Genomic DNA, 27393 nt, shown 5'->3' on the forward strand with positions numbered 1-27393 from the left:
TTAAGGGGTTGACTGTGGATGGGCAATGGCAGACATTTAGAGACCGCATGGATGAAATACAACAATTGTACATTCCTGTCTGTCGTAAAAATAAAAAAGGGAAGGTGGCTCAACCGTGGCTATCAAGGGAAATCAGGGATAGCATTAAAGCCAAGGAAGTGGCATACAAATTGGGCAGAAATAGCAGCGAACCTGGGGACTGGGAGAAATTTAGAACTCAGCAGAGGAGGACAAAGGGTTTGATTAGGGCAAGGAAAATGGAGTACGAGAAGAAGCTTGCAGGGAACATTAAGACGGATTGCAAAAGTTTCTATAGATATGTAAAGAGAAAAAGGTTAGTAAAGACAAACGTAGGTCCCCTGCAGTCAGAATCAGGGGAAGTCATAACGGGGAACAAAGAAATGGCGGACCAATTGAACAAGTACTTTGGCAGATGAAGCATAATGTGGATAAATGTGAGGTTATCCACTTGGTGGTAAAAACAGAGAGACAAACTATTATCTGAATGGTGACAGATTAGGAAAAGGGGAGGTGCAACGCAACCTGGGTGTCATGGTACATCAGTCATTGAAGGTTGCCATGCAGGTACAGCAGGCGGTTAAGAAAGCAAATGGCATGTTGGCCTTCATAGCGAGGGGATTTGAGTACAGGGGCAGGGAGGTGTTACTACAGTTGTACAGGGCCTTGGTGAGGCCACACCTGGAGTATTGTGTACAGTTTTGGTCTCCTAACTTGAGGAAGGACATTCTTGCTATTGAGGGAGTGCAGCGAAGGTTCACCAGACTGATTCCCGGGATGGCGGGACTGACATATCAAGAAAGACTAGATCAACTGGGCTTGTATTCACTGGAGTTCAGAAGAATGAGAGGGGATCTCATAGAAACGTTTAAAATTCTGAAGGGTTTAGACAGATTAGATGCAGGAAGAATGTTCCCAATGTTGGGGAAGTCCAGAACCAGGGGTCACAGTCTAAGGATAAGGCGCAAGCCATTTAGGACTGAGAGGAGGAGAAACTTCTTCACCCAGAGAGTGGTGAACCTGTGGAATTCTCTACCACAGAAAGTTGTTGAGGCCAATTCACTAAATATATTCAAAAAGGAGTTAGATGTTACTACGAGGGGGATCAAGGGGTATGGCGAGAAAGCAGGAATGGGGTACTGAAGTTGCATGTTCAGCCATGAACTCATTGAATGGTGGTGCAGGCTCGAAGGGCCGAATGTCCTACTCCTGCACCTATTTTCTATGTTTCTATTTTCTATGTTTCTATGTTTCCTGTCACTGAGCCAATTTCGCATCCATGCTGCCACTGTCACTTTTATTCCATGGGCTTCAACGTTGCTGGCAAGCGTATTATGTGGCACTTTGTCGAATGCTTTTTGGAAATCCACATACACTACATCAACACATAGCCCTCATCAACCCTCTCTGTTACCTCATCAAAAAACTCAATCAAGTTGGTTAAACATGAATTGCCTTTAACAAATCCATGCTAGCTTTCCTTAATTAATCCACACTTGTCCAAGTGACTGTTAATTTTGTCTCAGATTATCACTTCTAAACGCTTCCCATCTATGATAGCATAGTGGTTATGTTACTGGACTAGTAATCCATAGGCCAAGACTAATGATCTGGGGATGGGAATTCAAATCTCACCACAGCAGCTGGGGAATTTAAATTCAGTTAATTAAATTAATCTGGAATAAAAAGCTAGAAACTACCGGATTGTCTTAAAAATCCATCTGGTTCATTAATGTTTTTAGGGAAGGAAGTCTGCCATCCCTACCTGGTCTGGCCTATATGTGACTCCAGACCAACAGCAATGTAGTTGACTCTTAACTGAAATTGGCAGGCAAGCCACTCAGTTGTAACAAACTGCTACAAAAAACGGCGTTCAAAAGAAGACGGCTCACCACCACCTTCTCAACGGTAATTAGGGATGGCCTACTCCTATTTCTTATGTTCTTAATAAATGCTGGCCACCCACATCCCTTGAACAATAAATACTGAGGTTAAACTGACTGGCCTGTAGTTACTGTGGTTATCCTTACACCCTTTTTTGAACAAGGGTGTAACGTTTGCAATTGTCCAGTCCTCTGACACCACCTCCCTTCCAAAGAGTATTGGAAGAATATGGCCAGTACTTCTGCAATTTCCATCTTTACTTCCCTCAGCATCCTAGGATGCATCCCATACAGTCCAGGTGACTTATCTATTTTAAATACAGCCAGCCTTTCTAATACCTCTTTATCAATTTTTATCCTATCAGTTGATGAGGTCAATGCATTTGACGTGGTGTACATGGTCTTCCAAAAGGCGTTTGATAAAGTGCCATATAATAGGCTTGCCAGCAGAGTTGAAGCCCATGGAATAAAAGGGACAGTAGCAGCATGGATACGAAATTGGCTAAGTGACAGGAAACAGTGAGGAGCATAGTGATAGACTTCAAGAAGACATACATAGGCTGGTGAAATTGGCGGACACGTGGCAGGTGAAATTTAACGCAGAAAAAGTGCAAAGTGATACATTTTGGTTGGAAGAGCGAGGAGAAGCAATATAAACTAAAGGATACAATCCTAAAGGGGGTGCGTGAGCAGAGAGACCTGGGGGCATATGTGCATAAATCATTGAAGGGGGCAGGGCAGGTTGCGAAGCGGTTTAAAAAAGCATACAGGCATATAGTAGAAAAGTAAGGAAGTTATGATGAACCTTTATAAAACATTGGTTCGACCTCAACTGGAGTATTGTGTCCAATTCTGGACATCGCACTTTAGGAAGGATGTGAAGGCCTTGGAGAGGGTGCAAAAAAAATTTACAAGAATGATTCCAGGGATGAGGGACTTCAGTTACATGGATAGATTACAGAAGCCGGGGTTGTTCTCTTTAGAGCAGAAAAGGTTGAGAGGAAATTTGATAGAGGTGTTCAAATCAAGAGGGATCTAGACAGAGTAGATAGGGAGAAATTGTTCCCATTGGCGGAAGGGTCGAGAACCAGATGACACAGATTTAAGGTGATTGGCAAAAGAACCAAAGGCAACATGAGGGAAAACTTTTTTACACAGCGAGTGGTTAGGATCTGGAATGCACTGCCTGAAAGGGTGGTGGAGGCAGACTCAATCGTGGCTTTCAAAAGGGAATTCGCTAAGTACCTTAGGAAAAACAGTTGCAGGGCTACGGGGAAAGGGCAAAGGAATGGGGACTAGCTGAAGTGCTCTTGCCGAGAGCTGGCATGGGCTTAACGGGCCAAATGGCCTCCTTCTGTGCTGTAACCATTCTATGATTCTATGATTCTAACTGTCTGAAGCTGAGCCAGACAGACTGTTTGCACCCTGGGTGTTGTCTTTTTCCAGAGATAAGCTTCCAACCATATGAACTTCCAACTCTATCACCAAGACTGCTTACTTTCACGTATGTAACATCACTCGACTCCAAGCTCGCGTCAGCTCATCTGCTGCTGAAACCCTAATCCATGCCTTTGTTATCTCAAGACTTGACTAACTCAATGCTCTCCTGGCCCGCACCCATCTTACACCCTACATAAACCTGTGTTCATCCAAAACTCAGATGCCAATATCTTAATTTACCCATCACCCCTGTGCTTGCTGACCTACACCAGCTCCCGGTCCGACAAAGCCTCAATTTTAAAATTCTCATCCTTGTTTTCAAATCCCTCCGTGGCCCCGCCCCTCCCTATCTCTGTAACCTCCTCCAGCCTTACAAGCCTTCGCGATCTCTGCGCTCCTCCAATTCTGGCATTTTGTGCATCCCCGATTTTAATCACTCCACCATTGGCAGCCATGCTTTTAGCTGCCTTAGCCCTAAGTTCTGGAATTCCTTCCCTATAGTTCTACGCCTCACTCTCTGGAGAAAGAAGCAAGGCTGGGGCTGGAGAGTATTCCTGCTACTCTTGGCCTATAAGGATTCCACAGAAAAGTTACATTTTTAAACTTACCTTGGCTTCATCTGGACACTTCGTGACTCCTGCCGTGGTTCGTCCATTGGGGTTAGCCCCATGTGGGCCTCCTAAATCCCAAAGTTAAATGCCATTGCAGAGCCGATGGTACCATCAGGGTTCAGTTCTTGTCCACCTTGAGTTCTGCTGATTTTTTTTCAGAACCATTTTCTTTTCTACATTTGGTTCTAGCCATTGTAGTTTACTGAGTTCTGTGTTTTTATCCTAATCTTATATCCCTGACTCTGTCTCATGTTTTAGTGCCAATCCAATAGAGTTCCTTTCTCGAGTGCTTTAATCCTAATCCAGCCAAACTGGTTGCCCTGTTTTATCCTCTGCTTCTGTTGAGCTGCTCTGTTCTATGTTTAGTCCTAATCTTGCAGCTAGAATTCATCCTCAGGTTTTGCTCTGCTTGTCCTGCTTCTTCCAGTAAACCACATCTCATAGTCTTGCTCTTTGGCATATTGAGGATCTGTTGTCCATAGTTTTAGAAATTGCAGCTCTGGGGCCCTCCAGTTACGTGCAGTACTTATACCTGTTGTCCTGGACCATTAGCATACATGATACCATGTTTCCGCTCTGTTCTCCCTAATTATTAGAGCAGTCCCATCCTGCAGCTATGCCCTGACCCTGTATTTTTTGTTGCATTCTGTCCTTTTTTTCCAATTCTCTATTGTTGCTCTGTACTCGGTTTTCTCTATGCTCTCCCTATTGTTGTATTAATCCTAATTCTGTGGGGGCACTCTTGTCCTTCTTTTGTTATACCACTCTTGTATCCATGGTGTGTTCCGAGTTACCCCCTTACTCTATTCTTGTGATAGTCCTGATATGGACTGAACTCTGTCCCAGGTTTTCACTCTGTAACTATTCTTATATTCCAATAAAAGCAACAATTTGTATTTATATAGTGCCTTTAACACAGTAAAATGGCCCATGGCATTTCACAGGAGCATTATCAAAAAAAATTTGATACCGAGCCATATAAGGAGTATTACGACAGAGATTTTAAGGAGCGTCTTAAAGGAGGAGGGACAGGCGGAGAGATTTACGGAGGGAATTCCATAGCATAGGTCCCAGTCAGCTGAAGGCACGGCCACCAATGGTGGTGCAATGAAAGTCGGTATGTAGAAGAGGCCAGAATCGGCGGAGCTCTGAGATCTCAGAGGGTTGTAGGGCTGGAGGAGATTACAGCGATAGACAGGGGCGAGGCCATGGAGAGATTTGAAAACAAGGATGAGAATTTTAAAATCGAGGCATTGTTGGACCAGGAGCAAATGTAGAACAGCAAACACAGAGGGTAATATGTGACCGGGACTAGGTGCAAGTTAGGATATGGGCAGCAGAGTTTTGGATGAGCTCAAGTTTACAGGTAGTCCTGATTATGTATCTGTGTCATAACATGGATTTTCTCTATGCTAATCCCTCCATGATTTTTAAAAAATTTCTTCATGGGATATGGGTGTCGCTGGCGAGGCCAGCATTTATTGCCCATCCCTAATTGCCCTTGAGAAGGTGGTGGTGAGCCTCTGCCTTGAACCGCTGCAGTCCGTGTGGTGCAGGTGCTCCTACAGTGGTGTTCGGGAGGGAGTTCCAGGATATTGACCCAGCGACGATGAAGGAACGGCAATCTACTTCCAAGTCAGAATGGTGTGTGACTTGGTTGGGAACTTGGAGGTGGTGGCGTTCCCATGCGCCTGCTGCCCTTGTCCTTCTAGGTGGTAGAGGTCACACCTCTGCTGAAGAAGCGAGTTGCTGCAGTGTGTCTTGTGGTGAAGGGAGTGAATGTTGAAGGTGGTGGATGGGGTGCCGATCAAGTGGGCTGCTTCGTCCTGGATGGTATCAAGCTTCTTGAGTGTTGTTGGAGCTGCACACATCCAGGCAAGTGGAGAGTATTCCATCACACTCCTGACTTGTGCCTTGTAGATGGTGGAAAGGCTTCGGGGAATCAGGAGGTGAGACACTGGCTGCAGAATACCCAGCCTTTGATTTGCTCTTATAGCCACAGTATTTATGTGGCCTCTGACCTGCTCTTGCAGCCACAGTATTTATGTGGCTGGTCCAGTTAAGTTTCTGGTCAATGGTGACTCCCAGGATGTTGATGGTGGGGGATTTGGCGATGGTAATGCCATTGAATGTCAAAGGACAGTGGTTAGACTCTCGCTTGTTGGAGATAGTCATTGCCTGGCACTTGTGTGGCACGTATGTTACTTGCTACTTAGCAACCCAAGCCTGAATGTCTTGCTTCATGCGGGCATGGACTGCTTCATTATCTGAGGAGCTGCAAATGGCACTGAACACTGTGAAATCATCATCGAACATTCCCACTTCTGACCTTATGATGGAGGGAAGGTCATTGATGAAGCAGCTGAAGATGGTTGGGCCTAGGACACTGCCCTGAGGAACTCCTTGAGTGATGTCCTGGGGCTGTGATGATTGATCTCCAACCACCACAACCCAATTGTTGCAATAGTCCTGGCATTTGGGTCTCCTCTCTGTGGCTTCATTACTCCTCATCCTTTATTCTGGGGTCCCTCTCTGACCCTCTGTTGTGGCAGTGCTGTTTATAGTGTGGCCCAGGGTGTACCTTGCCCTTCCATTCTGTTACTTAAATCTGTTCCGGGTTTTCATTCTGCCCTGTAGTATTGAAATAGTTCTGATTCTATGTCCCTGATCTGTCTTGGGATTTCTATCTGCCCCTCTATAGATCTTGATTCCAAATCCATGCCCCCTTCAGATTTCTCTGTGCCTCACTGTTATTGCATTAGTCCCATTTCTATGATGTGCCCTAGGGTTTCTCTCTGCCCTTCTTATTATTTCATTAATCCTAATCCTTATCTGTATTCTGTTCCAGAGTTTGCCTTGGCTTCTCTATTGCTTTGTTACTCCTGATTCTATTTCCCTGATGTCTTGGTGTTTTCTCTCTGCCCCTCAGTGGATGCATTAGCCCTGATCCTTTATCACTACTCTGTCCCTGGCTTTCTCTCTGACTCTATATTGTTGCATTACTTCTGATTCTGTTTCTTTACTCTATACCAGGGTTTCTGTCAATCCCTCTTTTGTTGTAGTTGTCCTGATTCTGCTTCTTTGCTCTATCTTGGGCTTAGCCTCTGCCTCTCTATTGTTTTGTTACCCTTGATCCTATTTCCATTATGTTCTGGGGTTTCTCTCTGCCCCTCAGTGGATGCATTAGTAGAGAATCTGTATCTGTATTCTGTCCCTGGGTTTCTCTCTGACCCCCATATTATTGCATTAGTCATGATTCTGCATTTTTACTCTGTTCCAGAGTTTCTTTCTGTCCCTCTTTTATTGTATTAGTGCTGATTCCTCATCCATACTCTGCCCCGAGCGTTACCCCTGCCTCTTTATTGTTATATTACTCCAGATTCTATTTCCATGATATCCGGGGCTGGGGAGGGATCTGTCTGCCCCTCATTGGGCGCATTAGTCCTGATTCTGTATCTAAACTCAGACCCTACATTGTATAGTCTTGATTCTATATCGTAACTCTGTCTCGGAGTTTCTGTCTTGTCTCTCTATCATCGCACTGGTTCCAATGCTGTATCTTTATTCTGTCCCTGGATTTCATGTCTGCCCTGGTTGGGGTACATTAATCCTGACTCTGTCCATAGGTTTCTTGCATTATTTGCAATTAGTCGTGATTCTGATGTATGTACTCTATTCCGGGGTTTCCGTCTCTGCCTTAATTGGGTGCATTAGTCCTGTCTCTAAATCTTTGGCTCCGTCGCTGGCTTTCTCTCTGATCCTGCCTTATTTGCAGTGGTGGTGATTCTGATGTCTTTCCTCTGTTCCGGGGTTTCCAGCTGCCCTGGCTGGGTGCATGAGTCCTGATTCAAAAATCTTGGTCTCTGTCCCGGTTTTTAAAAAAGAAAATCCTTGCCACTCCCCCTCCCCTGTTGGATTGTTGCTGTGGTCCTGATCCGAAGCTGAGCCGAGCTCTGTGGCGGGTCTTGCTTGCTGCCGCCGGGTCTGCTCACGGCCTCTGGCTGATGTTTACTGTGTGATTGTCCCAGATCAATCCGCTGGCATGGTGGAGGTGATGGTGGTGGCGGTGGCAGCAGCAAGCAGCTGCTCGCCCGTTTCTTCCGAGTTTCGCGATCCCACTGAGGATGTTCTCTGCCATGTAACAAGCCAGCATTTTTAAAAAAAATACACCATGATTGCCGCGGGACGCCAGCAAACGCAAATCCGCTTCTTCTTCAAACACTGGGCAAATGTAAACAGCTAAAAGAAAAAAAAACTTTTTTTTTCTTTTTTTAAAGAAAAGCTTGCACGATTCGTTGTTGTATGATGATCGCTAATATCCGGATCTTTTTCGTGGAGTTGATGAAAAAACAGTGGGATATACACAAGAAATACAACGATCGCTTAATGCAGCGATTAATACTGTGTTGAACTCGGAAAGACGCTGGGCTGCAATGAATTAGTTAGCACAAACCTTTTAAGTCTTTTTTTTTTGTTTGTTTTTTGGTTGCTTTATTTATTTCTGAAGGCAAAGCAGCAAAAGATCGCCGTTTGTGTGTGTGTCCTGTGCGATTTTCTTGTGTGTGTGTGTGTGTGTGAGAGAGAGAGAGAAAGAAAGAAAGAGTGTTTTAAAAAAATATTTTGCTGGCTATTGGATAAATTTTATACACACACACACCTACAAGACACAGCGACAAGAAAAGTTGTCCTGAATAATTGCAACGGCTGAGGGGAAGGATGGGGGATTTCGTGGCCCCCGCGGCTGCGAACGGCAACGGCCCGGCGATGGCCGGTAACCCCAGCAACGGCGGCGGCGGCGGCATTCCGAAGCACAGCACGGTGGTGCAGAGGCTCCGGCAGCGGATCGAGGGCTTCAGGCGGCACCACAACAACTGCGAGGTGAGGCGCCAGCAAGCCCAGGCTCAACAGATTGATCTAGAGCGGCAGGAGACCTTGACGCTCCACCAGAGGTGCCTGGAGCTCAAGGCGAAGAAGACGGCCAAGCAGCACAAGCCGTCGGACGCCCCCGCTTTCAGGAGCAAAAACTGCGAGCCCGAGCCCCCCTCGGCTCTGCCCGCCGCGCCGGCGGCTGCGGATCAGAGGACCAACACTCTGATCGCGGTAAGGGGAAAAACAAAACTTTCCAAGTTCTTGCTTTGTTTTGTTCGCGTTTAAAGGTCCACAGAGGCTGCTGCCTCCGCTGTCATTGGCCATTGATGAGCGGGGCGGGCGGGGGGGTTATTGCCGGGTTTAAAGGACGGGGGGGGGAATACCTGTAGGTTTATGATGAGAAACTTGTCCCTTTTCTAAAAACTACAGGGTTGATCAAAACGCAGGAGTTTCAGACAAACTTGATTTAATGTCCTGCAAAAAAAAAATACGAAAGCTGAAAGTCATAAAACTCTTGAAACATTTACAATGGGCTACATGCAGTCAGAATAATCCTGTATTGTGATACTTGACATTGCATTTTGTTCCACTGTTTTTGTGCACCCTTATTTAAGAATTGTGAAACTCTAGTTCAGCTGAGTACACGCTTGTTTTCATCGTAACGAAGCAACGAGCTGGTGTTTCACTTTCTGTATTTTTATTAATATCGCGCCGCCTGCAACATTGCCATCAGTTGGGCTTGTTCCTTTGGTGAGAAAGCACGCAATTTTCAGACAGGAAGCTTGGAAGCCCGAGTGCGGCTACTTGTGATACCACAAAAGTGCAAAACTTTTTTCCCCCACCAGGCAGCTAACGCAGCTCCTTGCTGTTTCTCCAGCGCTGCAGTCGAGATGTTTTGATCGCTCCAATCTACTCTCGTTTCCTGCCCCAGTGAAAGGGGAGTTGCTCTGCGGCTTGTATTTAAAGAGATGGGCGGAACTTGGCTGATGGAAGGAGAGGGGGAAGGAACGTGCTGAAAGATCCCCATCCCAGAGAGAGAGAGAGAGAGCGCGCGCACTCAAATGGACAGCTCAAGTATCCTCAGCACAGCTAGAGTTCAGCGGTGGCTGATTCCCTGCCTAGAGAACATTGTTAATATTTACTTATTTATTCAGCTTGGATTAGTCTGTTTCAACAGCCGTATATATGAGGCGTAAGGAAGCTGGACACTGAGCCAAGGAAGGAACGATTTGGAGAGATAGCAAAACGCTTCATCAAAGAGTTGGGTTTTAAGGAGGGTCTGAATGGAGAAGTGAAGGGATGTTTGGTGGGATTTGTAGAAAGTGGGATCTAGGCAGCTGTAAAGCACAGCAACCAGGGCAAAGGAAGGGGGGATGCACAAGAGTTGGCAGTGAGAGGAATGAAGAGTTCACCAAGGGGGCGGGGCAGTGTTGTAGGGCTGGAGGACGTTAAAGATTGGGAGGGGAAAGACTATAATGAGATTTAAAGACGAGAATAAGAATTTTAAATTTGAGGGGTTAAGCCACTGGCAGCCAATGTAGCCTGGCAAGGACAAGTGATGGATGAGTTGAGATTTGGGCCGCAATTTCACCAACAGTGGCGAGACTGGTGAGGCCGGCATTGGTGGTGTGTGGGGAACGTACACCCGGCTCCATCCCAACTCTCAACACAATCTTCCATTAATACGGCTTGATAAGCTCACCCTGCGAGATTTCCAGTCAATTAACAGGAAGCGGGTTTGATGACGTGTCATCCGCTGGTTTCGTTAAAGGGACCGTGGCCAACTTTATTTTGACAGTTCTGTCAGTGTCCTGCAGCATTGAGGTGCTGCAAACACTAACAAACACCATGACTCCCTCCAGATGCTTAGGAGTCACAGCATGCAGGGAGATTCTCTTCCCTTCCAATGGACGGAAGAGACCTCCCCAGGACACCAATGCAGCCTGGTTGCACATTGCACAAGAGGGCACAAGCAGGGATGGCATCAGAAGGACTTGGCTGCAGTGGCACAAACCTTTCAATGATTTCAGTGGGGTCACGAAACGTTACTGCAAAGCCACACTCAGCCTCATCCTGCTGCACCACTCATCACATCCCCATCACTCTGCCTTCCCTACCCTATTTCCTGCACATCCTTACACCAACTCACCTTGAACCTCCACCCATCCCTCACTCTATCTACATTGTCACTTCCCCATCTCACTAGCCACCCCTCACACTCACCCTCATCCTTGTCCAATCATATCACTAACAACACACAAGGGTAGGCACTTGGGTGTTTTAGCCAATATTTATGTAGAGTTTCTGCTAATGTGTTGTCAAACATTGAAATCTTTATTTTGAACACTCTGCATTCTTGGACAGATTTGTATGTACCTTTGGAAGTGGCTCAGTGAGTTGTAGTGAATGGTGAGACATAAGGGTACCGTGCACAATGGTGATGAGTGTGAAAGAAATGGTTGGGCATTGCAGGGATGCTTTATGGTGCTGGTGTGGGATGGTGCTATGATGTGGCAGCGTAAAGTGAAATAAATATGGCCATAGTTCCTGACAAGGTTGATGTTGGTGATGCTGGTGTTGGGGCTGATCGTGATGGGATTCTGAGGACCAAGGTGAGATTTTTTCAAGGGCACTGATGCTGCTGGAATAGATGGCAGGTGAGATTGAGATGACAGAAGCACCCTGTCATTGGTGAGAGAGGTTGCTCCAAGGAGGTGACAGTGAATAGAGAGTTCATTTCAAACACTTCCAATCTGCATACAGCTCAGAGGTTTCTTCCAAATCTTGAAGGCTTCAGCTTCTGACATTGGGAACAGCTGTGAAATGGTAGCTTTTAGACCACTTCAGCAGCTGTCAACTAGCCAAAGCATTGGAGAGTCACTGAGAACCCAACACCCGAGGGCTGGCAAACTCGTTGAAAACAATAAAATGGTAAGTGCCTGGGTAAAATCTTCTTAAATACCTTTAAATGACCTCTTGGTGCTTGGTGTTGGGTCTGTAATCCGTACCCAGACCCGACAGTTGAGAAACCGACACGAGGCGTGTTCAGAGCGGACTTCCGCCCCGCTGTCCATCAGGGCCACTTGACAGCGGGCCCGCCTCCAAACCTGCACTCGCAGGGCTGGAAAGATTCCGGCCGAGGTGTGGGATAGGATACCGACAGCGGAGTTTGGATGAGCTGAAGTTGGAGGATAGGAGGCCGGCCAGAGATCATTGGAATAGTTGAGTCTGGAGGTGACAAAGAAAAAAAGAACTTGCATTTATATGGTGCCTTTCACATCTTTAGCAAAGTGGTTCACAACCAATAAATTGCTTTTGAAGTATAGTCATTGTATTGCAGGCATATGTGGCAGCCAATTTTCACACAGCGAGGTCCTACAAACAGCAATGAGATAATTGTCCGGGTAATCTGCTTTGGTGGTGGTAGTTGAGGGATAAATGTTGGCCAGGACACCAGAAGATCTACCCTGCTTTTCACCAAATACTGCTACGGGTCCTTTTACATCTATTTGAACATACAGTCAGGACCTTTAGATTAACATCCAAAGAATGGCACCTCTGACAATGCAGCACTCCTTCAGTATTCACTGAATTGTCAGCCTAGATTTATGTCCTGGAGTGGGGCTTGAACTTGCAACCTACTGACTCAGAGGCAGATAGATAAAAGCATGGGTAAAGGTTTCAACAACAGATGGGTTGAGTAGGGGCAGAGAAGGGTGATGTAATGGAAGTGGAAGTAGGCAGCCTTTGTGATGGAGAGGAGTGTGTTGAAGGCTGCAGAGAGATCAAGAAGGATGAGGAGGGATAATGCACCACAGTCACAGCGAACATTGTTCATTACTTTGGTTAGGGCCATTTTGATGCTGTGGGAGTTGTGGAAACCTAATTGGAGCGATTCAAACATGGATTTGCAGGACTGGTGGCTACAGATCTAACAGGCAACAGCACATTCAAGAACCTTGGAAAGGAAAGAAAGATTAGAGATGGGATGGTGGTTAGCAAATTCAGAGGGGTCAAGAATGTTTTTTGAGGAGGGGGTAATTGTGACAGTTTTCAAAGGGAGGAGGACAGTGTCTGAGGAGAGGGATCCATTTATGATGTACAATTAAAATGGAAGCCAGGAATGAAAGTTGGTTATCAGGAGTTTAGTAAGAAGGAGTCGAGGAAGTAGGACTCATGGATGAGATGAGATTGGAGTGACCATGGTGGAAAAACTAGAAAAAGATAGATGTTTAGGGCTGGAGTATGGATGGGATTGGGGGAAGGTTTGGCTTAGTGGGCAAGGGGAAGGAGATGAAACAGCAAAGGAAGCTGAACGGATGGTCTCTGTAATAGTGACAAAATAATTCATGAGCTCCTTGCAATTTTAGCTGGAGGTGAACATACAACATAAGAACATAAGAATTAGGAACAGGAGTCGGCCATCTAGCCCCTCGAGCCTGCTCCACCATTCAACAAGATCATGGCTGATCTGGCCGTGGACTCAGCTCCACTTACCCGCCCGCTCCCCGTAACCCTTAATTCCCTTATTGGTTAAAGGTGAGAGTGGAGGGGGTAGGGTAGAGGGGTTTAAAGAGACCGTTGATAGTAGAGGAAAGGAGCCTAGGGTTATCTTTGCCTGCCTGGATGACCCTAGAGTAGAGGGCCGTTTTAGCAGCTTCATTGGTCAAGTTAGATCTGGTGATGGACAAAGCCAGTTGTATGGCAGAGACAATCAAGTTTGCACCCCTTGAGGGAGTAAAACTGTGGACCATACCAAAGGCAATGACCGGGATGGGAGACAGTGAAGGTTTACTGGAACATGAGCATCAGAGTTGGAGGTGAGGGAGTGGTTGAGCAAATCCTGGTGAACGGAGGGCCAAAGGCTAGGCAGTTTGGAGTTAGTGCAATCATAAGCGACTTGAGAGAAGTTTTTCCAGTGGTGATGCGGATGGAAGTGGGGATTCCATATTGATTGCAGAAGCAAGATATACAAAGAAAAAAATGCAAATAAATGCAGGAAATCTGAAATCAAAACAGCTAAAGCTGAAAATATGCAGCAGGTCCATCATCATCTGTAAAAAGAAAAGACAGGACAGGTTAATGTTTTCGGTGTATATCTTTCGTTAGACAGTTTGATTCAAATCACACTCATTTTCTCTGGGAATGAGGAAGAAGAATGACTCTAGGTACCAGTCTGGTAATTTGATCTTTTCTGATGTGTGAACTAGGTTGGGGGCGGAGATAAGTCTAAAGAATGGTTGTCAGTAAAGCTAAGCAGCATTGGGGAATCTTTCAATGTGAATAAGTTAAAATAGAAAGGGCGTGAGTTCATCTTTATCTTAATATAAACAGTGTTTTATAAATGGGTGAGTAAGTCTATTTTCATATTGTTCTGAAATCAGATCTTAAATAAATTGAATATATTTTAATGCAACTGTAAATTGGGTCCACTCCAGTGATTGGCTTCATGATGGTACTGATCTTGGTTGACATTATGACTGGTGGTGGTTTTATACCTAATAACCTTCCACATCTTGTGTAAGCTCCCCATATCCGATATGTACCGCTGTTCACCCCCATGTGCAAATTTTTCCCCTTCCCTGCTGCTTGGTCTTGCTGCTTTTTCTCTGAAGTCTGTACTTCTATAAAGCCTGAGAAGGTGTTGAGTGATGTTACCAGGAGAACTTCACTCTGTCCACTTGCTCCATCTGATTTGAATGCAGATTGTGGCTCTGAATCTCATTATATAAATAGTACAGGACATACACCTGGAGTTGCTCTCTGCCATTAACAACATATTAAAAAAGACAGGATCTTAATTGAATTCAAATGGAATATAATGTTATTTTTATTTTGTTTACACTGGCAATTAGAGAGATCATGTTTGATCTCTGGTTCTATGTTGAGTTAGCTAATCTCAGGCTGCTAATAGTTTGCCTTAGTATCACTGAGCTAAGAAGGGGGAAATCAACCAAGGTTTCCACTCGCTGGTACATTTGTGTGTGAACATCAAACGAGGATAAGATTGACCCGTCTGACTTGAATCCCACTCATTTGCTTTGGAAGGGGCAAGAGAAGAGATATAAACTCCAGCAAAATCGGGTGGAATATTTCAATGTTAACAGGTTAAAATAGATAGCGAGTCAATTTGCTTGCCCCTTTTACCTCAATGTAAACCTCCCCAGTTGAATCACCCACTGATATTCACTGTCTAGGTCCATACATGAAAAGTTGCCATTTGAGCAAAGTACTGGAGGGCTTGTGTACCCCAATATGCGTTGGCACATTCAAGAGAGCATGAAGGGGACAAAATGGTTTTAAACAAAAAATGGTGTACTTTTTTCAGTATTCCGTCCAGCTTCTGAAAATGTTTTCAACAGCTGGAAGGGGGTCCTTTAAATCGGCAATCATCACGGCAGTGAATTGTGGGCCTGATTTCACAATCATCCAAGTCTGAAATAAAAGCAAAGCAAGTGCAGAATTCCATGTTTTGAATTGATGTTCCAGTGCATTTTATACAGGAATAGGAAGCCTCCAGCTAATTGAAGTAGGAAGCACCGCCGTGCAGTTTAATCAGATCCAGTTCCTCTACTCCAGGTTGAAATACATTGGGATGTTCATACTGAATCTTCGTATATACTGTGTAATTATAGAGTCATGGTTGTCAAGCTTGTTCCAGGATTGAGCCTTCGGTCATTTATCTATTAATGTCGTGTGAATAGCCTGATCCCGGCATTGCCAAGCTGAGGACAGCGTCATTGACTAGAACTTGGTGAACAACTGGGATCACCATTTCTGTATTTGTCTCAGTTGTCTTTCAGTTAGGGCTGAAAAAATAAGTCTATGAGGAAGAACTGCTTAACAGAGTAATGGCACAGTAAACAAAAAGCTTCTCTCCTCTTCGTGAAGCCTCTGCCTCATCTTCGCTTACAGTTCTGTGAGTGGCCACCCACTCTCCAGTACTTCATCCTAGTGTTCACGTCTGTGCTTTGACAGTGGGTGTCAGCAGACTGTTGCACCATGGCAACCTCCACGCATACACACTTCCAACAGGAACAAGCTCAAAGGGCTGAATGGCCCTATGTTCCCACATTCGGGAGCACAAGGCACCAGCAGCTCATTGTAACCGGTTCGTCAGCTCAGTTGCACGTTGTGATTGATCTGTTGATATACTGATTGGTTTTGATCAGGCAGCCCAACGTTCCTTTATTTTCAAAGCTCCCACTCCTGCTTTTCTTCCATACTCTTCTGAAGGCACTGCCTTTTGTTAGGGTTACTCTGGCTGAATTTTCTACTCCCTTGCTCCTCCCACAACCTCCATCCGAGCTGAGACCAGTTAATTTATGATTAACATAATAATAAACTATGTTTCTATGTTTCTAATTCAGCATAGACTGGGGATTGAACCTGGGAGCCTTCGGTCCGTGTAGTACCACACTGGGCGACACATTTAACCAAGCCAGTAAGGAACTGGTGCTGTTTCTAAAGTTCCAGTGAGTACGCTTGGAAGTGAGATTGAATAGTAGAGGCACTGAATTTTAGTTATTCTTCTCTTTACGTTTCAACGCACTGAGATCAAAAGGGATTTTGAACTGCTGGCTGCCCATTTCCCACCTCCACAACAGGCCATACCTGTCAGCTGACTCTGTGCAGAAGCCAACCCATTTTCCGGCACAAGCTACAATGGCGTCCCGATTGGCACCCACCAAATTTAGATAAGGGCAGAACCTGAAAATGGTGCGGGACTCCTTTGGCCTTGGGTGGGCCACCCTTCCAATACCGCGCCTGTTTTGGGCCATCAAGAGCAGTAGTTGATTAAAGCGCATACATTGGGAATTTTCTCGGAGAGGTTCTTCTGATCAACTTCGGCGGGAGATTGATGGAAGATAGGTAATCGAGGTTTCCGTTGATCTAGCAACATAGCGATAGGAGTAGGCCATTCGGCCCCAGAGCCTGTTCCGCTATTCAGTTAGATCATGACTTATCTGTACATTTATCCAACTTGCTTCAATATGACTTAATATCCTTACCTAACAAATATCTTCTGCCATAGATATTGGCAGCTGATTGGGAGGATCCGTGAGGAAATTTCCAATGGTGCTTACTAACCACTAGTGTTGTCAGCAGGACTTTGGTAAAGTCTCACGGTGACATTTCACTGCTACGTCGACTTGAACCAAAACCTCCCAGCAGCACAGTTTTAGATTGCTGGAAGATTTGTTAGTGGTTACTGTTCTTTCACTGGTGGTAGGAGCAATTTGAGGTGATGAATCTGAAAGTACTGCACAAGAAGCATTTTGGCACAGCACTGAATTGTATTGGCCTGAGTGTGACATTTCCTGCAGTATATTGATACTAGTTCACTGCATAAACCTAATAGCAACACTTCGTTGTACTATTCCTTTAGAAACACAGGAGGTGACCTGTGTAAAGAAGGAAAAATTGAACACTGAGCCCCCACATGCACGAGCACAGGGCAACGACTGCTCCTTGTCACATGTTTTGTCAGATAAGTTACACAGTCCTCTTGTGACAGGCGTGTTGCTCGACTGATTGGTTTTGATCAACGTTCATTTTGTTTTAAAAGTTCCCTCTTCCAGTTTTCTCCCTTCCTCTTCTGAAGGTATTAACTATTTCCAAGGGGGCGTTCTGTGGATCAAATCTGAGATTTTCTGATCTCTGTCGTGCAATGTGACTCACTTACACACTCAAATATCAGGAGGGAATCATGGAACTCTGATAGTAAATAGGTCTATGAGCTATCCAGTCCTTGCTGTCCATGGTGCCCTCACTGGGAATTTCCTCAGGAATCGTTTACGTGTGTACTATTGATCTTTCGGTAAAAGTAGGGTGGCCGATTGGGGGAGCCACCAAGGGAATTCCTGGCGACTGTATACGCCCCTAACAGCTCTCTCAACACCATATGGACCCACAAGGGCAGTCACTGTATCTGCGAAGAGTGCCTCCAATGCCTCCCAAAATCCAGGATTAAAATGGCAGTAGGGCAGAGCACAGCATGAACTGGTAGGATCAGTATTGTGCCCATATTTTAACCCTCGGGGATCGGGCGATTAAAATTGGGGTTGTAGGAGGGGACTCAGGCTGAGGTTGGGCTCCAGAGAGGCTGACAGTCTCAAATCTCACCCAAATGGCCATTCTTTATGTGCAACTTTGGACAGTTTTGCCAGGCTGTCATCTGTTGGGAGGGGTGGTGGAGAGAGGGCGGGGGTAGGACACAGCATTGACCCTGTCCACCCTGATTTTTCACACCCACTATTGTGAGTTACTGGGCAGCCATCGAGAATAATCCAGATATGCCCCTCGCTCCCTAGCTCAGGGACACCAAAACCAGCTGTATTCCGTCCCCTTGGATGAGAATTGAAATTATTGATTTATTTGGGACGGGGTGGTTTAAGATATCACTCTCTCAGCTTCCATCGATCAGCAGCGAGGGTTTTCTCCCACTCTTAAATGTACAGTGCAGGTACCCTAGATTCCTTAACGTAGCCTCGAACCACGATTGTAGCAACATGTGATCTGTGGTTTCCCCTCAATTTATTACAAACAAAGCTTTTAAAACAATGACGATTGCAAAGGCAGGACTCTCAGCTCCTGATTGGTCTGTTACCAAAGTGTTTCGGTGTAGCGTTAAATATTTACTGTACTTGTATCCTTAAAGAACTGAACACTGAAGAAGTACAGAAACATTGCCTTTCAAGTGCCAAACAATAAATAGATAAGTGCCTGTTTCATTAGTAGTAATTATTCAGTTAATTCATACTAAAAGAACACTACTCTCTTGGGCCTTTTACTGCAGGGTGTAGTATTCACATTTACTCAGTCCCTGTGCAGAATACAATTTAAATGACATTTTTTTTTCTGCACACACAGGAATTCCTTGCCTTGTGAGTATTCTGTTTGTAAGAGGGATATAGAGCATGCACTGTATAGAAGGTCCGTACAACAAAAGACAAGTTTTGTTCATTCGGGTTCCCCCTCAGTGCCCTTATTTAACATACGACTAATTGGAGTAGGAAAGCTTTAATCTGCAATGTTCTGAGGGCTTTATGCTGTCACCAGTGGGGCGGGGTGGAGCTGGGAGGATGGTGGGTGGGGGGGCGGTGAACTATTTCAGGCAGCAAAAACAGAAGGTTGTTTTTGTTAATACAGTCAACAGTTCCTGTTGCCTGGAATGCTGTGGAATGTGGCTGGAGTGCACCAGTGACCATGTTGCTTCCCACCCCCTCCTCCCTTAGTAAATTCCACATAACAAGGCCTTGCTTGAGCATTTACAGCAGAGCCTCCATCATCCACTCTTGTAGGTAATGGGAATTGGCAGAAAGTGGAGAGTCCTAAATGTTTGGTCTTATGCATATGACACAAGAATGAAGAAAAAATATGATACTAATAACAGAAGAAACATAATTTAGCTTTTTACCCAAGAAATTGTCCTGTGAAGATCCCAGCAAATAATTGAGAGATGCATAATCAAACACAGATAATGGAAGATTTTCTATATTTCAGTGAGGAGCGAAGCTCTTTTCACACAAACTTTGGATTGCGCTTTGTTGATTTTGTGTCATCAAGAGCTTTGCTCTGTGATTGGTCGTCAGGAAGCATGACTAAAGTGGGGGATGGGTAGTGTTTGACTCATTTGAGATGGAATGCCTCAATTCAGTGTAGCACTTACTGTTAGCCTGGGCCTTGACAAACTGTGCCCACTGAGGGAGGCAGATTTGATTGACCAGTGGCCCTAGGAGTGGAATTCACTTCTTTCTGCTGAACAGAAACCACCTCACCGCTTGTAAATTTTTCATCCTTGTTTTCAAATCCCTCCATGGCCTCGCTCCTCCTCCAGTCTTACAACCCCCCGAGATCTCTGCACTCCTCCAATTTTGGCCTCTTGTATATCCCCGATTTTCATCACTCCAAAATTGTCAGCCGTGCTTCCAGCTGCTTCGTACCCAAAATCTGGAATTCCCTCCCTAAACATCTCCACCTCTCTACCTCTCCTCCTTTAAGACGCTCCTTAAAACCTATCTCTTTGACCAAGCTTTTGTTCATCTGCCCTAATATCTCTTTTTATGTGGCTTGGTGTCAAATGTTATTTGGCAATGCTCCTGTGAAGATTCTTGGGGCATTTTATTACATTAAAGGTGCTATATAAATGCAAGTTGTTGTTGTGCTGCTGAGCTAGCCAGCAGAAACCGGGGTAGAGTTTCCAGGAGTTGCCTGATAGCCCGGCGTAACTTCAGCAAAAGATCGATGGAACCCCTGGAGAAACGGCATAAGTAGCCGTGGGATTACCATCGGAATTATGGCGGGCGATCAAGAGAATCCCCTTGGAAATTCTAGGTGCATATGTTTTATGGCAAATCTATCAAACCTAAATTATTTTTTAACAGTCTTGGATGAAAGATTACTTCCTGCTATGGAGTTTGATGTGTGGTAGTTGGTGAGGAAATTGCAGGTGTTTTAGTCAAGACCTTCGAAAACTCGCTTGATTCAGGATTGCACCCTTGGATGAACAATTGCCAGTCACTCCATCTGATGTATGGAGAGAGAAGCAGAAGAATGCTGGTGGAAGATTTTGGAAACGAGGCTGCTGCATTTGTGTTGAGACTGTAGGGTATAACTGGGGACAGGAAGTTCATTTTCAGATGTGGTACACCAGTTTTTACGTAATGATTTGCTTCAATTCTAAGTGGTCTGTTACCCACTAAAACGTCCTTGAAAATTAATGCTTTCTTTGTGGAGAGTCTCTAAATGAATGCTAATAACGTGTTTTTTTTTAAATTTCCACAATCATTATTTAGAATTGTCACGTGCTCACACACTGCATTGTTTTGGCTGTCTGCTTGTAGTTCAACATGCGTGTCTAGCGGGACATAGCTGTTACTGCCCGAGGGAGGTGGAGCTGAGTGTAATTCTGAGTCGGGTGGACTGTTCTCTTGCAGCTTCTGCTGTTGATAAAAAATACTGTCCGCATGAAGAAGAGTTAAGAAGCCTGAAGGGCCAAGACACACTGTGCAGGACATGGTTAAAACATGTAGGAGGGAAGCCGGCGTAAATCAAGAAGCAGTGGCTGGATAACATTAAGTTTGATTTTTTAAAAACCTGTAGATTATAGGAGGAAAAAAAAACTAAAGGATTGGGGAGGAGGGGGCAATTGGTTCCACTGCTTCGAGGTCTTGGGAAGGGCTGGAATTTGAGCTGGAGACTGTACAATGAGTCTTGATTTCAGCACAGTGGGGGTGTATTTAGAGCCGAGAGTGAACAAGGGAAGACATTTCAGAGGTGTAAAGTCCATTACTGTATCACTAGTATAGAGAGAGAGATGAGAACCGTTCGCATTAATAAAACTCGTAAGGAAGGTTGACCTTTTCAATCCCCCTGGAGTTGTACCTTTGGTTTAGTTGCCCTTTTAAAAGAATGTCACTTCCCAGTCGCTTCAAACCGCTTTTGGCCTGCTTACAGCATAGTGCCATGCTTAGCACAACCAAGGCCCATTCTAAGTGGTAGCATTCACTGACAGCACCACTTAAATAATGGCCCGGAATTTGCAGTTGGTAATAACAACGAATGAACAGCATTCGTTGTTATTACCTCTGAAACTGACGACAATTTACAGGATGTAACGCATGCGCATCCGAACGTGGAAATCCACAAGCTGCGGTCAGTCATTCACTGTTCCAGCACTGGCTGCGTGTGGCGACCCCACCCCCATAGCCAGTAATCAGGAAAATCAATGAAACTGACAAAAACTTGGACTTTTCCCCAGTAATAAGCTGTTAAATACCCCATTAAAAGTTCAACCTTGTTGGATCAGGTGCAACTGGGGGTTTAGCATCATATTGATTGCTAAGCAAACGTTATGGCCCTGAAAAACTAATTTTTATTTTGTGCAGAGTCAAATGTTTTCATTTTAATAACAATTACAATTTTTAAGAAACTTTTAAAAAAATGTATATATTTTTTTAAAGTTTGTTCATGTTTATTTCAGGTTTACCTTTTCCTCATGTGAGAGCCTCAATCTTTGTTTTGCTCTCTAACATTTTTAAAAAGTCAGAATAAAAGCAACTTGTTCACTTCCTGGTTCCCTGTCTGAGAATTCTGCATTGTGATTGGCTGCTTAGACAGCTTATTGACATCACAGCAGCTCCCGCTATGGGATTCCCACTACATCGTACTGATCTTAATTGCACGTCGAGAAAGGCAAACTTCTCGCTACAGAGATCGTGAGATCTTTGTGGGCAGCTTTCTTCAGGGCCATGGGCGAACGCATTTGCTTCTCCAGGATAGCGCAGATGAATACGTGGCTTGAGCAGTGGTGCAGCAGGGAGGGATTCAAATTCCTGGGGCATTGGAACCGGTTCTGGGGGAGGTGGGACCAGTACAAACTGGACGGTCTGCACCTGGGCAGGACCGGAACCAATGTCCTAGGGGAGTGTTTGCTCGTGCTGTTGGGGAGGAGTTAAACTTATATTGCAGGGGGATGGGAACCTATGCAGGGAGACAGAGGGGGACAAAAATGAGGCAAAAGCAAAAGACAGAAAGGAGATGAGGAAAAGTGGAGGGCAGAGAAACTCAAGGCAAAGAACAAAAAGGGCCACTGTACAGCAAAATTCTAAAAGGACAAAGGGTGTTAAAAAAGCAAGCCTGAAGGCTTTGTGTCTTAATGCAAGGAGTATCCGCAATAAGGTGGATGAATTAACTGCAAATAGATGTTAACAAATATGATGTGATTGGGATTACGGAGACGTGGCTCCAGGATGATCAGGGCTGGGAACTCAACATCCAGGGGTATTCAACATTCAGGAAGGATAGAATAAAAGGAAAAGGAGGTGGGGTAGCATTGCTGGTTAAAGAGGAGATTAATGCAATAGTTAGGAAAGACATTAGCTTGGATGATGTGGAATCTATATGGTTAGAGCTGCAGAACACCAAAGGGCAAAAAACATTAGTGGGAGTTGAGTACAGACCTCCAAACAGTAGTAGTGATGTTGGGGAGGGCATCAAACATGAAATTAGGAGTGCATGCAATAAAGGTGCAGCAGTTATAATGGGTGACTTTAATATGCACATAGATTGGGCTAGCCAAACTGGAAGCAATACGGTGGAGGAGGATTTCCTGGAGTGCATAAGGGATGGTTTTCTAGACCAATATGTCGAGGAACCAACTAGGGGGGAGGCCATCTTAGACTTGGTGTTGTGTAATGAGAGAGGATTAATTAACAATCTCATTGTGCGAGGCCCCTTGGGGAAGAGTGACCATAATATGGTGGAATTCTGCATTAGGATGGAGAATGAAACAGTTAATTCAGAGAACATGGTCCAGAACTTAAAGAAGGGTAACTTTGAAGGTATGAGGCGTGAATTGACTTAGATAGATTGGCGAATGATACTTAAGGGGTTGACTGTGGATGGGCAATGGCAGACATTTAGAGACTGCATGGATGAATTACAACAATTGTACATTCCTGTCTGGCGTAAAAATAAAAAAGGGAAGGTGGCTCAACCGTGGCTATCCAGGGAAATCAGGGATAGTATTAAAGCCAAGGAAGTGGCACACAAATTGGCCAGAAATAGCAGCGAACCTGGGGACTGGGAGAAATTTAGAACTCAGCAGAGGAGGACAAAGGGTTTGATTAGGGCAGGGAAAATGGAGTACGAGAAGAAGCTTGCAGGGAACATTAAGGCGGATTGCAAAAGTTTCTATAGGTATGTAAAGAGAAAAAGGTTAGTAAAGACAAACGTAGGTCCCCTGCAGTCAGAATCAGGGGAAGTCATAACGGGGAACAAAGAAATGGCAGACCAATTGAACAAGTACTTTGGTTCAGTATTCACTAAGGAGGACACAAACAACCTTCCGGATATAAAAGGGGTCAGAGGGTCTAGTAAGGAGGAGGAACTGAGGGAAATCTTTATTAGTCGGGAAATTGTGTTGGGGAAATTGATGGGATTGAAGGCCGATAAATCCCCAGGGCCTGATGGACTGCATCCCAGAGTACTTAAGGAGGTGGCCTTGGAAATAGCGGATGCATTGACAGTCATTTTCCAACATTCCATTGACTCTGGATCAGTTCCTATCGCGTGGAGGGTAGCCAATGTAACCCCACTTTTTAAAAAAGGAGGGAGAGAGAAAGCAGGGAATTATAAACCGGTCAGCCTGACCTCAGTAGTGGGTAAAATGATGGAATCAATTATTAAGGATGTCATAGCAGCGCATTTGGAAAATGGTGACATGATAGGTCCAAGTCAGCATGGATTTGTGAAAGGGAGATCATGCTTGACAAATCTTCTGGAATTTTTTGAGGATGTTTCCAGTAAAGTGGACAAAGGAGAACCAGTAGATGTGGTATATTTGGACTTTCAGAAGGCTTTCGACAAGGTCCCACACAGGAGATTAATGTGCAAAGTTAAAGCACATGGGATTGGGGGTAGTGTGCTGACGTGGATTGAGAACTGGTTGTCAGACAGGAAGCAAAGAGTAGGAGTAAATGGGTACTTTTCAGAATGGCAGGCAGTGATTAGTGGGGTACCGCAAGGTTCTGTGCTGGGGCCCCAGCTGTTTACATTGTACATTAATGATTTAGACGAGGGGATTAAATGTAGTATCTCCAAATTTGCGGATGACACTAAATTGGGTGGCAGTGTGAGCTGCGAGGAGGATGCTATGAGGCTGCAGAGTGACTTGGATAGGTTAGGTGAGTGGGCAAATGCGTGGCAGATGAAGTATAATGTGGATAAATGTGAGGTTATCCACTTTGGTTGTAAAAACAGAGAGACAGACTATTATCTGAATGGTGACAGATTAGGAAAAGGGAAGCTGCAACGAGACCTGGGTGTCATGGTACATCAGTCATTGAAGGTTGGCATGCAGGTACAGCAGGCGGTGAAGTCAATTGGCATGTTGGCCTTCATAGCGAGGGGATTTGAGTACAGGGGCAGGGAGGTGTTGCTACAGTTGTACAGGGCCTTGGTGAGGCCACACCTGGAGTATTGTGTACAGCTTTGGTCTCCTAACTTGAGGAAGGACATTCTTGCTATTGAGGGAGTGCAGCGAAGATTCACCAGACTGATTCCCGGGATGGCGGGACTGACCTATCCAGAAAGACTAGATCAACTGGGCTTGTATTCACTGGAGTTCAGAAGAGTGAGAGGGGACCTCATAGAAACGTTTAAAATTCTGACGGGTTTGGACAGGTTGGATGCAGGAAGAATGTTCCCAATGTTGGGGAAGTCCAGAACCAGGGGACACAGTCTAAGGATAAGGGGTAAGCCATTTAGGACCGAGATGAGGAGAAACTTCTTCACCCAGAGAGTGGTGAACCTGTGGAATTCTCTACCACAGAAAGTAGTTGAGGCCAATTCACTAAATATATTCAAAAGGGAGTTAGATGAAGTCCTTACTACTCGGGGGATCAAGGGGTATGGCGTGAAAGCAGGAAGGGGGTACTGAAGTTGCATGTTCAGCCATGAACTCATTGAATGGCGGTGCAGGCTAGAAGGGCTGAATGGCCTGCTCCTGCACCTATTTTCTATGTTTCAGTACCCCATTCCTGCTTTCTCACCATACCCCTTGATTCCCCTAGTAGTAAGGACTTCATCTAACTCCTTTTTGAATATATTTAGTGAATTGGCCTCAACAACTTTCTGTGGTAGAGAATTCCACAGGTTCACCACTCTCTGGGTGAAGAAATTCCTCCTCATCTCGGTCCTAAATGGCTTCCCCCTTATCCTTAGACTGTGTCCCCTGGTTCTGGACTTCCCCAACATTGGGAACATTCTTCCTGCATCTAACCTGTCTAACCCCGTCAGAATTTTAAACGTTTCTATGAGGTCCCCTCTCATTCTTCTGAACTCCAGTGAATACAAGCCCAGTTGATCCAGTCTTTCTTGATAGGTCAGTCCCGCCATCCCGGGAATCAGTCTGGTGAACCTTCGCTGCACTCCCTCAATAGCAAGAATGTCCTTCCTCAAGTTAGGAGACCAAAACTGTACACAATACTCCAGGTGTGGCCTCACCAAGGCCCTGTACAATTGTAGCAACACCTCCCTGCCCTTGTACTTAAATCCCCTCGCTATGAAGGCCAACATGCCATTTGCTTTCTTAACCGCCTGCTGTACCTGCATGCCAACCTTCAATGACTGATGTAACATGACACCCAGGTCTCTTTGCACCTCCCCTTTTCCTAATCTGTCACCATTCAGATAATAGTCTGTCTCTCTGTTTTTACCACCAAAGTGGATAACCTCACATTTATCCACATTATACTTCATCTGCCATGCATTTGCCCACTTACCTAACCTATCCAAGTCGCTCTGCAGCCTCATAGAATCCTCCTTGCAGCTCACACTGCCACCCAACTTAGTGTCATCCGCAAATTTGGAGATACTACATTTAATCCCCTCGTCTAAATCATTAATGTACAGTGTAAACAGCTGGGGCCCCAGCACAGAACCTTGCGGTACCCCACTAGTCACTGCCTGCCATTCTGAAAAGTCCCCATTTACTCCTACTCTTTGCTTCCTGTCTGACAACCAGTTCTCAATCCATGTCAGCACACTACCCCCAATCCCATGTGCTTTAACTTTGCACATTAATCACTTGTCGAAAGCCTTCTGAAAGTCCAAATATACCACATCAACTGGTTCTCCCTTGTCCACTCTACTGGAAACATCCTCAAAAAATTCCAGAAGATTTGTCAAGCATGAATTCCCTTTCATAAATCCATGCTGACTTGGACCTATCATGTCACCTCTTTCCAAATGCACTGCTATGACATCCTTAATAATTGATTCCATCATTTTACCCACTACCGATGTCAGGCTGACCGGTCTGTAATTCCCTGTTTTCTCTCTCCCTCCTTTTTTAAAAAGTGGGGTTACATTGGCTACCCTCCACTCGATAGGAACTGATCCAGAGTCAATGGAATGTTGGAAAATGACTGTCAATGCATCCACTATTTCCAAGGCCACCTCCTTAAGTACTCTGGGATGCAGTCCATCAGGCCCTGGGGATTTATCGGCCTTCAATCCCATCAATTTCCCCAACACAATTTCCCGACTAATAAGGATTTCCCTCAGTTCCTCCTCCTTACTAGACCCTCCGACCCCTTTTATATCCGGAAGGTTGTTTGTGTCCTCCTCAGTGAATACCGAACCAAAGTACTTGTTCAATTGGTCCGCCATTTCTTTGTTCCCCGTTATGACTTCCCCTGATTCTGACTGCAGGGGACCTACGTTTGTCTTTACTAACCTTTTTCTCTTTACATATCTATAGAAACTTTTGCAATCCGTCTTAATGTTCCCTGCAAGCTTCTTCTCGTACTCCATTTTCCCTGCCCTAATCAAACCCTTTGTCCTCCTCTGCTGAGTTCTAAATTTCTCCCAGTCCCCGGGTTTGCTGCTATTTCTGGCCAATTTGTATGCCACTTCCTTGGCTTTAATGCTATCCCTGATTTCCCTTGATAGCCACGGTTGAGCCACCTTCCCTTTTTTATTTTTACGACAGACAGGAATGTACAATTGTTGTAGTTCATCCATGCGGTCTCTAAATGTCTGCCATTGCCCATCCACAGTCAACC

At 45.1% G+C, this 27393-nt stretch overlaps 1 protein-coding gene across 2 annotated transcripts in view; it reads left to right on the forward strand.

The window, feature by feature from the left end:
• maml3 (mastermind-like transcriptional coactivator 3) overlaps positions 1-27393 on the forward strand; it is a 516812-nt gene that overhangs the window by 28894 nt on the left and 460525 nt on the right. Inside the window, exon 1 of one of the 2 annotated variants that reach the window (XM_070872144.1) lies at positions 8005-9052. The exons of the other annotated variant lie outside the window; for it this stretch is intronic. Coding sequence (XP_070728245.1) covers positions 8669-9052 — 384 coding nt within the window. The 5' untranslated portion in view covers positions 8005-8668. Of the gene's footprint in view, positions 1-8004; positions 9053-27393 lie in introns of those variants that run through there. 2 annotated transcript variants of the gene reach the window in all.

This window comes from Pristiophorus japonicus, chromosome 2 (assembly GCF_044704955.1).
Source record: "Pristiophorus japonicus isolate sPriJap1 chromosome 2, sPriJap1.hap1, whole genome shotgun sequence".
Classification (NCBI taxonomy): domain Eukaryota; kingdom Metazoa; phylum Chordata; class Chondrichthyes; family Pristiophoridae; genus Pristiophorus; species Pristiophorus japonicus.